This window comes from Vipera berus (assembly GCF_964194415.1).
Source record: "Vipera berus genome assembly, chromosome: 1".
Lineage (NCBI taxonomy): Eukaryota > Metazoa > Chordata > Lepidosauria > Squamata > Viperidae > Vipera > Vipera berus.
The window spans coordinates 190,757,846-190,771,358 of NC_138202.1; the positions used below are offsets into that span (position 1 = coordinate 190,757,846).

The 13,513-nt window shown below is 38.5% G+C and overlaps 1 protein-coding gene across 1 annotated transcript in view; it reads right to left on the reverse strand.

Moving 5' to 3' along the window:
• Positions 1 to 382: 382 nt before the first annotated feature.
• Positions 383 to 13,513, reverse strand: part of COL4A1 (collagen type IV alpha 1 chain) — a 144,501-nt gene continuing 131,370 nt past the window's right edge. The window contains exons 48-52 of the mRNA XM_081312673.1: positions 12,590 to 12,802; positions 10,754 to 10,931; positions 9,385 to 9,499; positions 4,728 to 4,900; positions 383 to 1,521 (exon numbers count right to left, since the gene is read on the reverse strand). Coding sequence (XP_081168799.1) covers positions 1,440 to 1,521; positions 4,728 to 4,900; positions 9,385 to 9,499; positions 10,754 to 10,931; positions 12,590 to 12,802 — 761 coding nt within the window. The 3' untranslated portion in view covers positions 383 to 1,439. The remainder of the gene's footprint in view (positions 1,522 to 4,727; positions 4,901 to 9,384; positions 9,500 to 10,753; positions 10,932 to 12,589; positions 12,803 to 13,513) is intronic.

Sequence of the window (13,513 nt, forward strand, 5' to 3'; positions counted from 1 at the left end):
AGGGTTGGACACGACTGAATAGCTGACAACAACAGGCATAATTCCTTACTTCAGCTGTATCAGAGAAAGTATTATCACTGCAGATGTTGATCCATGCATGTGTATTTATGTACATACGCTTTTAAATGTTATTGCCCTGACTTATTAGTCATATGCAATTCCATTCAAATGCTTGGAAGATAGTATTTGCTATATTTCACTCAGCAGTTCTGAATAGTTCAAAAGGATATGTTAAATTTTATCCACATGAATAATGTGTTGGATAAGAACAGGAACAATTACACATATAAGTTCTAAGATAATGGCTGCACATTCATCAATCCACACAAACAGCTTCTCAAAAACCAACAAACTAATGCTGAAAACATTTTTATACAAATTGTTTAATTTTTAAAAGGTCCACTGTGAAAGATTTACCAAGAGGGTCTATATTTAAAAGTATTTTAATATAATTTTTATACAACCTGTTTTATGAATGATTTTTTGAATTATTAGCATATTTTTATAGAAACCCAATAAAGTATATGAGTTTATTAACTAACAGATTCACCAAGTCATAAGGCTGTTTATATATTAAAATCAAGTCATTCAGTGTATTAGTGCTTTAAAACCCTGAAAATATTAAATCCATAAAGAAGAAGCTGAAGGGCTGAATACTACTGTAGTAATCACCTGTTAGTTGATTAGGGTTCTTTTTCCAAGCCAATTTGATCACTATGTAGGAGAATTAATTATTTCTCATAGCTCCTGTAAGAGTGGATACTAAGAAAAAATACCTTATAATTAAAGATTGTTCAATGCTTCATTTGCAGAATGGCGCTAGTATATAAATATTCAACACCAATCAGTTTGCGCACACATTGGTCCATCCTGAATTCCCTAAGAAGGCAGACTAGAAAGGGCCACGTAGTACCACAGAGCAGAAACCTTCAATCCCTCAACCAGAACTCTGCTTTCTTCCATCCAGTCCTTTGAATCCAATGCAAGAGGAAACATTGGCATATTGCAGTGTCATGTTGCTCTTCCAACAATATTTTGGGTCCAGAAATCCTGTGTCTGTGGCGTAATTTGTCTAGCAATTATCCTAATTATGATAGAACCCCACATATATAAAGCATACACATGGAAAAAAGGGACTTGTGTCAGAACGGGATCCTTCTGTTTTTCCTCCCACTTGTGAATTTAGAGCCAGGTTTCAGTGCATCACATTGACATACAAAAATCAGGTTTCTTCAAGAGTGCCATTTGACACATTGTATCTTCATCCTCTTCAGCAAATAAAAGCCAAAAAAGTAAAGAATTTAGTCAGGCAGATTCCTGTATGGAACTTGATGGCTTTATACCTGGTAACAATGAGGTACATAGGAATATATGCCTAAACTTCATTGCTGTTAACAAAATAGCACCATATTGTGAAATTAGGTACAATAGGGCAGTCATTATGTTCTCTTCATACAGACTTGGCAGCGGCTAACATTTGAGTGCAATTCTCCGGCCTTCAGTGTGGAAGATGTAGGTTTTCTGAAAATTGAAAACAAAAGTCACTGTCAGGGAGGAAAGGGCCAAAGGCAAAGTGAAATTTGTTGTTGCAGCCCAGACTTTTTCTGTGATCATTTCCACATGCTCTTTCTATGAGATTGTTGCCTGGAGCTGAGAAGAATTGAAGTCAAAACCACTAGGAGGGTGTGTGTGATTGCTTACTTTTGCCCTTGAGTACATAATTCTTCTAATTTCAGAGAATCTTTGGGTCATATTGAGTTTGGCAGAATGAGGCTACAATCCTGTATCCAGCTACCATTGAGCTCGGCATTTATTTACAGGTAGTCCTCAGATTACAACAGCATTAAGGTCTGGGATTGCTGTCTCTAAGCGATGTAGTCATAAAGCATGACATCACATGCCTGCATCATTTAGCAACAAAAATCCTAGTACTGCCAGTTGTTTTTATAACCCCAAAACACATGGATCAAGTGAGAAGCAGTGGGGATGCCATGGGGGAGTGGGGAAGGATGTAGGAGGGTCAGCCAAGTCACACATGAGTTGAGGGAGGCCTGGTGCAAGCCAAACGTGAAAGCAGGAAAGCCGGGGATGGAGGGCATGGCATGCGCACAAGAAGGTCAGGATGTGAAGGACATGGTGCAAATGCAGGAAGGCCAGGTGTGGATGGGAGAGTGCAAATGCAGGAAGGCTGGTGTGTAAATGCCAGTGTTGAGTGCAGGAAGACCAGCAGATGGACAAGGCAGCACAACTGCAGGTATGCTAGAGGGGCTTACCAGACTGACTTGTGACATTTTTTGCCGGCTTCCTCATTGACTTTACATATGGGAAGCTGGCAGGGGAGGTCATACAGTGGGGGGGAAAATTATTTGATCCCCTGCTGATTTTATACGTTTGCCCACTGACAAAGAAATGATCAGTCTATAACTTTAATGGTAGCTTTATTTTAACAGTGAGAGACAGAATAACAACAAAAATATCCAGAAAAATGCATTTCAAAAAAGTTATAAATTGATTTGCATTTTAATGAGTGAAATAAGTATTTGATTCCCTATCAGTCAAGCCAGATTTTTGGCTCCTAGGTATCTTTTATACAGATAATGAGCTGAGATTAGGAGCACTCTCTTAAAGGAAGTGTTCCTAATCACAGCTTGTTACCTGTGTGAAAGACACCTGTCCACAGAAGCAATCAATCAATCAGATTCCAAACTCTCCACCATGGCCAGGACCAAAAAACTGTCCAAGGATGTCAGGGACAAGATTGTAAACCTACACAAGGCTGGAATGGGCTATAAGACTATAGCCAAGCTACTTGATGAGAAGATGACAACAGTTGGTACGATTATTTGCAAATGGAAGAAACACAATATAACTGTCAAGGAGTTTCAATGAACATGAGAACAATGAGGAATCAGCTCAGAACTAAACAGGAGGATCTTGTCAATGATCTCAAGGCAGCTGGGACCGTAGTCACCAAGAAAACAATTGGTAACACACTACGCCATAAAGGACTGAAATCCTGCAGCGCCTGCAAGGTCCACCTGCTCAAGAAAGCACATGTACAGGCCCTTCTGAAGTTTTCCAATGAACATCTGAATGATTCAGAGGAGAACTGGGTGAAAGTGTTGTGATCAGATGAGACCAAAATCAATCTCTTTGGAATCAACTCAACTCACTGTGTTAGGAGAAGGAGGAATGCTGCCTGTGACCCAAGAACACCATCCCCACCATCAACATGGAGGTGGAAACATTATGTTTTGGGGGTGTTTTCCTGCTAAGGAGACAGGACAACTTCACCACATCAGAGAGACGACGGATGGGGCCATACACCGTCAAATCTTGGGTGAGAACCTCCTTCCCTCAGCCAGGGCATTGAAAATGGGTCGTGGATGGGTATTCCAGCATGGCAATGACCCAAAACACACTGTCAAGGTGATAAAGGAGTGGCTCAAGAAGAAGCACATTAAGGTCCTGGAGTGGCCTAGCCAGTCTCCAGACCTTAATCCCATAGAAAATCTATGGAGGGAGCTGAAAGTTCGAGCTGCCAAACATCAGCCTCACATCAGCCAAACATCAACCTTAATGACTTGGAGAGGATCTGCAAAGAGGAGTGGGACAAAATCCCTCCTGAGATGTGTGCAAACCTGGTGGCCAACTACAGTACAAGAAATGTCTGACCTCTGTGATTGTCAACAAAGGTTTTGCCACCAAGTCATGTTTTGCGAAGGGGTCAAATACCATACTTATTTCACTCATTAAAATGCAAATCAATTTATAACTTTTTTGAAATGCGTTTTTCTGAATTTTTTTGTTGTTATTCTGTCTCTCACTGTTAAAATAAACCTACAATTAAAATGATAGACTGATCATTCCTTGTAGTGGGCAAATGTACAAAATCAGCAGGGGAGCTAATACTTTCCCCCCCTCACGGTATATGGTGTTCATGTTATTGCAGGATGCTACAACCATTTTAAATGCAAGCTGGTGCCAAGTGTCCAAATCCCAATCACATGATCATGGGGATGCTGCAATGGTCAGAACTTTGAGAATTGGTCATAAGTGCCACTTGCTCAGCATTGTCACAACTTCAAATGGGCACCGAATGAATGGTTGGTAAGAGAGGACTACTTGTAATTAACTTGATTTATATTATTGCTCATATCACTAATGTGACTCTGGGAGGTGTGATTGATTTTCCAAATTGATACATACAAGTTGGGATTATTAGAAGGGTCAAATCAAATGAGCTTTTTTCCTTAACTGGATGGAAAGCAAACTCCCAAATTATAGGAACTGCCTATAAACATGGTGACCTTTTATCTCGCTGGTAGAAATCACAGTGTCAACTCGCTCACATTAGCTCCTATGCTCTGTATATTCTTGGTAAGCAGGTAGAAACAGTAGCCAAATGAAGCCTGGAACAGAAAATATGTCCCCAAATAAGCAGCAGAAAAGACTGAGGAGACACTGTTTTATAGAGTAGATCTCCAATTTGTGGAATGTTGGCTATAGTGCTCAAAACCACACTTGGTGGTCCAACTCAAAATTGGCCATTAGCCACTGTAACATGGGGACAGGTAAAAATATAAGGAAACAAACAAACAAAAAATAGATAAAACTTGCAAAGCAGCTTACTTTATCACATCCAGTCATAATTATGTTTGCTGTGGAACATAGGATAAAAACGTCCCTTACCTTACAGCAGCTAACATAAGACACTTCCAACTTACTTGAACATTTCATTCCTCTCAATAGTGGCAAGCCAGAAGCTGTAGGCATTGGCATAATAATTGCAGGTGCCCTTTCCATGGCATTCAATGAAGGGTGCACTGCGGAACTCTTCAAGGCAGGAGCCCGGAGAGGCCAGTGCTTGCCCGGAGCCTTCTGCCCCTGCACTGGTGTGCTATCAAGAGACACAGAGTACATTCAATTACAGGGCCAAATGCTCTTTGTGCACATAATTTTAGAGGACTTCTAGTAAATATTTGTACGCTATAATTTTATGGCTGTCAACAGAACCTGAAGTGCACTGATTGGTATCAATGTGAATTGAAATAGGCTGCATAATCAAAAATATTTAATTTTTTAAAATTTAATTTGAATATTGAGTATTGAAAAATGGTCTTTAATATCTGACTTTAAGCAATGATTTACATTCAAGTCCCATATATATTTATTCAAAATGAAGGTCTGTTATATTTAAATTAATCCTACCCCTTAAAAATCATGTTTAGGTTATTCTTAAACAGAAGTGAGCATGTAATTGTAGTAGACTCCAAATAAAGTTAGTAAAATGTGATCACAAAACATCAATTAATTTCACTTTACACAAAATTAATCCAGAAAAACATGAGATGGTCATTAGGTACACATATATCGCTCTTAATATAACAATTCTTTTCTGAAATGTATGAATTTGAGGAACTAAAATACAGCACCTAATGAACTTAGGGAAGAAAGATTTTGCTGAAGTAGACAAGGATCTTGTCAAGATTTCATAGGAAAATGTCATAAAAATATAATTTGTGATACCAACTCTGTCTTTCTCATCTGCCTTTCTAAGATTATATTGAATTGATGGATGTTTTATTTTCAATATTGGTCTAGATCAGTTTCTGAATCTCAGTAACTTTAACTCATGCATCTTAGCATGATGGTTGGGGAATTCTGGGAATTGAAGTCCATACATGTTAACGCTGCTGTGGTTCAGAAATACTGCTTCAAAGATGTAGTGCTCGTCACAATGAAGTGCTTATTGCTGAAAAATACAGTGATTGCTGTTTTTTTTCTGCTGTGACTTCTGATATTGATGCCAAATGTTTAGTTTCACACAAGGCTGAGAAACTCACTTATATGTCAGTAGAAAAAAGCATGGAAGAAACTAGTAGGATATATTAAAAGTAAACTGAAATAGAGTATGAAAAAGAATAGATATGCCCCATAACTTGCTAAAATTGAAGCAATATCTTACTGAGGAATATAACATTTATCTATAAAGTAGTTGCAAGCTGCTGAAGTTAAAGAACGTTTGACTGGACAAGATCATTAAATTCTAGGGAAAAAATGAGGGGGGAAGGGGGAAAAATATGGCTGGTGTTTAAGCATTATCTGTTCCAGATATAATTTTAGATGGGGTCGGACAAACGATATCTATCTATTTTAAATATTGTCCTGCTTTCCACTGACCAAAAGAGATATACACTGAATGGGAGAAAAATAGGACAATACTTAGCTATACATTTTTATTTTTTAAGTATCCCAGAGGGATTTTTCCAATTTGGAAATGATATCCCTGCTGTAGCAAACTGGCAGGATCTCCTTTAACAATGTTTGCTTCTCATGGAGAATGGATCATTCTAACTTCTCAAACTGTAATGGAAAAACAAGACTGCTGATGGAAACATCATTACCAAGTCAAAAAGGCCTACCAAATTCTGCCATAAATCCTATTAATTGAAGCTTTCCAAGAAGGCAACAATTTCTTTGGAACCTCTGCCAAATAAGTTAAATTCTGCTATTCTGCCTCCAAACTATGAGATGGAGAAGGCTTAGCAGAAAATGTACAACTGAAACTTAGATTAGCAGTTCTTTCCTGATTGGGATTCTCCAGTAATTCTGCCCCACTAATTCTAGGAGCTCTGGAAACCAAGAGTGTCAAAGCCAATGCGGTATCCCAAGGGACTTCAGACATGGAACATAAATTGGTACTTTAGCTTTCTGTTACAGGGTAAACAAATCCAGGATTGGGCTTCCTGTTAAAAGGAATGATGCTTTGGTCCTCATTTTGATTTTTATATTGAACCAGTCAGCTAGATTATTGTGAGATTCCATATTTATGGAGTACAGATGTTTTGTTTTTCCATCCATGAGAGAATCTGTAAATTGACATAAATATCTAGAGAATTGAAGTCAAATCAAATGATATATGTTTTCATATATATTTTCTGATATACTGGTGTGTTTTTCGCTATGAGTTTTTTCCCCTCATTTAGATGAAGAGATACATTAGAGTTAGCATTGCCAGAAGGTCCTCCTTACTGATGACCTCCAGATAAATGTCATAATTTTGATTTGGAAACATCTTTTACTAAATATTTGTTCATCATGTGAAATCAATATCACCCTGGTATTTCAGTTATTTTGGGGTACTAAAAAGAAAAAAAATCATTTGGGATATAGGAGCTTGAAAACTTCACTAAAGACTAGGCTGTTCTGACAAATTTCTGATATTTCAAAGGATGTTATGCTTATAAGGAGCCATGAATTCACTGCTTGGCTGGTGAGCAATTTTTTAACAGGAGAATTGGATGGATTTCTAAAGGACATATCTGTCTTTTGCTATTAGTCTTGAAGATTCAGTGTTCTGAACTCAAACTCCTCCTTTAGGCTGAATGATGGCAGTAGAGGCAAGAGTTGCTATCAAATATGTAGCACTGAACTGTGAAAAATACCATAAATTTATAATGTTGGGAGTACAATCTATTTTTGTAAGATATTAATGTAACATATGACTGTTATGAAAAATACTGCCTATTCAAACTTAAACATTTGGTCAGATGATGCAGGGAACTAGACTACTAGGGGTTGGGATCCCTTGAAAAGTGCATAATGCTGGGAAACCTGGAAGGGAAGATGATCACTAGCAGCAAGATAAATGGACTCAACTATAATGGCAATGTTTGTAAGACCTGAAGGACCAGCCTGGGGCCAGATCCTCCTAAGGTCCATCTGCCTAGTTGCTCACAGTAAACCTTGAGTTGATGGCACATGATGAGTCATCAAAGGACTTAGGAAACCCATGTGTCAAGCAAAAACATCCGATGTTAGCAGAGACACTGCTCTAGCAACTTGCCAAGCACCTGAATTGTTTTCCATCTCAAGTTTGCTTTGTCCTGGTGAACCTTGCAGAGCCCTGCATATTTTGCAACACTTTTCAGAAACAGTTATGAAGGAAAAGACAAGGCCAAAATGATTCATGATTGTCTTCAAAAAGTTATTTCTTTTTTTAAAAATCAGTGAGCCTGAATCCAGTGAGGGAGACAAGTTCTTTGCCTTAGTTTGGCTTCTAGGATGCTTGTGAGCCACCTTGGATTTCCTAGGAGATGGACTTTTGGTCTGGCAGAAATGGAAGGAGAGGAGAGACATTTGCAAACTTTAATGTTCTGGATCTGGAAAGGATTCAGAAACTGTTGTGCAGCTCTTTTATATTTATGTCTCAGTTCTGAAAATGTGCTTGGACTTTTTTCTTTCTCTTATTGTTGTTTTCTGCAGCTACAGTGATAACTGAAAAAGCATTATTATTTATGTTAGTTTGAGATAAGGCCAATGTGACAAACCTTAGTAGGAAGGGAGACCGATTAAGCAAAACAAAACATTAATGGAAAAAATAACTTTGGTAAGGGTTTTCTTTAGGGTTATAAATAAGGTTTATTCTTACACGACCCAACTGTTAGTGCTCACTAGCTCTGGGGAGTAAGGATGGTTTCTTTATCAGATAGAACCATCCTGTTGGTTCCAATGATGTTATTCATGAATTGGAAAATACTGCCCATGAGAGTCAGAAAAATGAAAATAGTTTTGACATTTAACATCTGGATATATTTCCAAATATGATGACCAATTATAATTTGGCCTTATGTATCTTTCAGTAAGGGATGCGGTGGCTCAGTGGGTTAGGACGCTGAGCTTGTCGATCAGAAGGTCAGCAGTTTGGCAGCTCGAATCCCGAGTGCCGCGTAGCAGAGTGAGTGCCTGTTACTTGTCCCAGCTTCTGCCAACCTAGCAGTTCGAAAGCACGTAAAAATGCAAGTAGAAAAATAGGGACCACTACGGTGGGAACAGCGTTCCGTGCGCCTTTGGCATCTAGTCATGCCGGCCACATGACCACAGAGACATCCTCGGAGAAGTGCTGGCTCTTCAGCTTTGAAACGGAGATGAGCATCGGCCCCTAGCGTCGGAAATGACTAGCACGCATGTGCGGGGGAACCTTTACCTTTACCTTTATCTTACAATAAGCTTTGAAAGCATTTCTGTTCTCCCATATGACTTCAGAACCTAAAGCAACTTACTGTGCATATTTGCAGGCCTTCCAGCATTCCATTAAGAAGTACAATCTGGGATGGAGCAGAAATGGTTCAAATGCTGGCCACAATTTTCCTCTGATTTCACACTTCCCCATTCCCTGATTTTTAATTTTCCTCCATGATTTAATTTTCTTCCCTGATTGAAGAGTTCTTGGAAATAGAGAGCTTGCAGTTTTCTGTAAACCCCCAGCTGAACTAACTGAATATTGTAATACGAATTTGTCATTTTGTTCTTTTTTTAAAAAAAAAAATCAACATAGCTGCTTTTGCTTTGTGACGTGAACTGGAACTCAGTGCACATTACCATCACAAAGGAGTAACCGATCCACAGAGAGTTCCATCCTTCTGGACATGGTGGGATTTGAACTGTTTGGCTGTGGATTGCTATCACCATAGAAGGAGCTTCACACACAGCACACCTAAGAAAGGGATAAGAGTTACAAGATTAGACCTTCTACTACTAAAAGCTCAACCTCCATTCTTACAAATAAGCAACTGCAAGGGCAGTTCTGCCAGGGCACATTCAGTCTGGCTCATCCTTTTCCATCCTAGTATCAACAGCACAGATCCATCCAGCATGAAAGCGGTATACCAATGAGTTTACAATCTTTAATATGAAGCATCTTGAGAAATAAACCATTGTACTGCAAATACAGGGCAGAAAAGTATGAGCCATTTCTGTAATTGTTACTAGCAGCTGACTTCCTCAGAAGATAGAGCATCCACTTGCTATCATAAAAGAAAAAAATACATCTGTAATATTTAGAAGTGATGCCAAATTAGATCTAAATAGCTGTCCTATAAATTTCTTTAAGGAATACAATGTTATAGAAGGTTGCAGAAATGGAATGCTTGCTCCTAGGGGTCCAGACTACACAGGCAAAGTAACACCTACCTAAGATTTTTGATGGAGAAACCTTTTTCCAAAAATTAAAAAAAATGAAGAAAATTCTCCAGGAAAGGAAGGAAACAAAGAAAGCCACAACAGACTTTCTGATATGAAATAAGAGCAAGGTAAAAGTTTGTTCTGTTCCTCTGTATAGACAGTTTTCAGATCAAAGGACTATTAGGGCTGTGACCTCAAATAAATACAGGTAGTCCTTAACTTATAATTATTCGTTTAATGAACAAAGTTACAACAGCACTAAAAAGTGACTTATGACCATTTTTCACACTTACGACTATTGCAGCATCCTTGGTCACGTGATCAAAATTCTGTCATCTATTTATGACAGTTGCCGTGTCTCAGGATCATGTGATCAGTTTTGCGACCTTCTAACAAGCAAAGTCAATGGGGAAGCCAGATTTACTTAACAACTATGTTACTAGCTTAACAACTGCAATGATTCACTTACCAGATGTGGCAAGGAAGGTCATAAAATGGGGCAAAACTCACTTAACAAGTGTCTTGTTAGCAATGGAAATTTTGAGTTCAATTGTGGTCATGAGGAGTTTTCCTTAGGAATAAAAGACAGACCTTTCTAGAGTATCATCTTATGGAAAATGATTTCACACTGATCAAGAGATAGAACTCCCTCTTCAACAACAACTGCAAATATTGTCCAAGAATTTTAAATACATGAGGTTTTAGAGCTGTCTTGTTGGTGAGGGTTCCAATAGTTGAAGAAACACCTGGATTTGCCAGGAATTCTTCAGGTGACTCAAGTGCCTACCTGCTGATGAAAGGCCTGATGCTTTCTCCTGTTAGAGGAGCCATGCTCATTGGCATGGGCTCTGGGGTGGACAACCAATAAGAATAATCATTTCTTGAAGCAAAGTTGCAGACATTGTTAATATTGCAGAATAGGAAAGGCATTGTGCTGAATTTACGTAGACAGCTTCCAGCAGAGCCTGAAAAACCAAAAGTGAAAGGTTAATTTCCATCATTCTATATAATACTGAGATATGTAGAAAGGGACAATTATATTGTATGGAAGGGCTAAACAAGAAATGTTCTTTATGTAGTTGTTGCAGCAGGGCTGAGTGCATGCAGGTATTTTCTCAAGCTGTAGTAACAGAAATAGCCAAATCTACATTGTGTAGATTTGTGCCCTGTTGATGGATGTATTGCAGGTACCATGTTATTGATTTGGCCTGATATCTGCTAGGATTATTCTCTTCAACTTTGTTGGAGATTCAAAGTGTAAAAAGACTTCTGATTTTTTTCTTCTTCTGCAGAGTAAAAAGTGAGCAAAGTCGTACAAATGCCATTCCTTGCTGAACATAAAAAAGCAATGACACTCACAGGGACAGGGAAGAATAAAGGAATCCGATTCCTCCAAAGACTTATCAATGTTATGATACGTTCAAAAAGTATCCATTGAAGTCTTAGTGGCTCCTCTAAAAATATCCCAAATAGAAAATTTGTGTTGGAATGTGACTAAAGTTGACTATTAGTCTAAGCAGATAAGAAGTATTTTGCTCTGCTTATTAAGAGGCTGGTAGGTTTCAAGGATGCAGCGCTTCAGCCACCTACCGGTATTTTGCCCAGATGTATTTATTCTTTCCAAACTTATATGGCATTTTGAAATAGAACTAGCACTGATGATGTTACCTAATTTGGGTAATGAAACATTTGCAAGAAAATAACCAAGGTCCGAGAACACCAAGGACCCCTCAAAGAGAACTAGACTTCTCTGAACGTTCAAGTAGCTGCAAGTCACGTTCCTGAGGATAAGGAGCGTTAGGACAGAAGGGCAGAAAGAAAAGTTCAGAGTGTAGTAAAATGTAGAATGAAGGATAGATTCGGTCTCCATACATTATCTGAATAAAATAAACACCACCAAGAGTTAGAAGTGGAGGGAAAATCCACACGGCCAAAGAGAATGCTGTGTTGAGCTGTAGCCATAAGCTTGAAGAGAGCTTCCATAAAGACCCGTAAACCTAATTAAAAATAAAAATCTCTGAACCTGACCTAGATTCAGAAACATCACTACCCTCAAGAAACATCATTATTTCAGATAGCCTGAAAAATAACCTTTGCTCAGCTTTGATAGGTATAAAATACACTATGCCTTGAACACTTTCCTTCAAGATACTGTCAGAGCGCCTGCCTAAAGCTTGATGATATACTTGTCCCACACTAGGGACGGCAAGTCACTTTCCAATTTTTCTGACCATCAGTTTATTTCAGACTATTTCTGCATCAGTTTCCATTAAAAAAAAGTCTACACAAAGATTGACTTTTCCAAGCATGAACTGTTTTTACATGCAGTTCCCCTAACACAATGTCCTTTTGTGCTATTTCTTTTTCATACATGCTTTTGGGAATAATTTTCACTGATTTCACATTTTTTTATTTATTTTATTAAGCTTGATGTTCACTAATATGCACAGGTTATATACAGAACTAAGTTTATAGAAATATATGAACCAAATCAATTTCTCTGCCATACTTATGCAACAATTGATGGTTGGAAAAACTTAGCATAAAATGCTGCTCTTTTAAATGTTAGATGGATTAATATAATAAATATTCATTTTATAGGATTCCTTCTGTGCTTGCTTACCCAAGTCCTGACCGTGGGCCCGTTGATTGCCTTGTACATAAAGCAAGGAATATCCGTAGAACATGAGTCTTGTCCCAAATGGGCAGGAGGGCTCCTCTGTGGTTTGGCTGTGCCTGGTCACAAGGAAGCCATGAGCCACAGAGGCACTGCCCGGTGGACCCATCGTCCCTGGCATGCCTTCAGGACCAGGTGGACCAGGAAAGCCTCTCGGACCTACCAGAAACAATGATAAGAACACTGACATTGTGAAAAGAGAGCTGTGTCTCTAACTTCATTACATGACTTGATTTCAGTTATTATCAATGAAGTCCTAGTATATATTTTTTTACAAATCCTTAATTTTATAAATTCTCAATTTTATCTTGGAATATGATCTAATGCAAGTCCTAATAAGAATGTGTTTAAACAGAATAAAAGCTTTATTTAATTTCAGAGATGGAGAACAGGACTGGACCCAATAGTTAAAGCTTTACTTCATTACATTCATTTGGTAAGATGATGCTCCTGGGGATGAAGCCAAAACAGTCTCAACTGAAAATTTTATTATATGGAATTATGCTCAAGTACAGCTCAATCTCTGCCATTCTTTGCAGTCTTGGTTCTGCTTTAGCCAGCCCACATCTTCCACAGAGGACAGCGTTGTATAGCCAAGACCTCTGAGCACATTTGCAGGCATTCTGGCTGCCTTCCCTGGGTTGCCTCCAAGCAAAAGGTCTCCTTCTTCAAAGTCAGAGCTTCAGAATAAACTTGTTTAAGGATTCAAATGGTACATTTATTTTGTGGTGGAGGTGTAGTGGGGGAGAATATTGGCTCTCAGAGCCAAAGACTGATATGGTTTAAAGACAAACCACCTCACCAATTTCTCGACAATTGTTTTCTCCTGAGAATTGACCTTTCCCTCAAGCTTATCATCTCAAACTACTT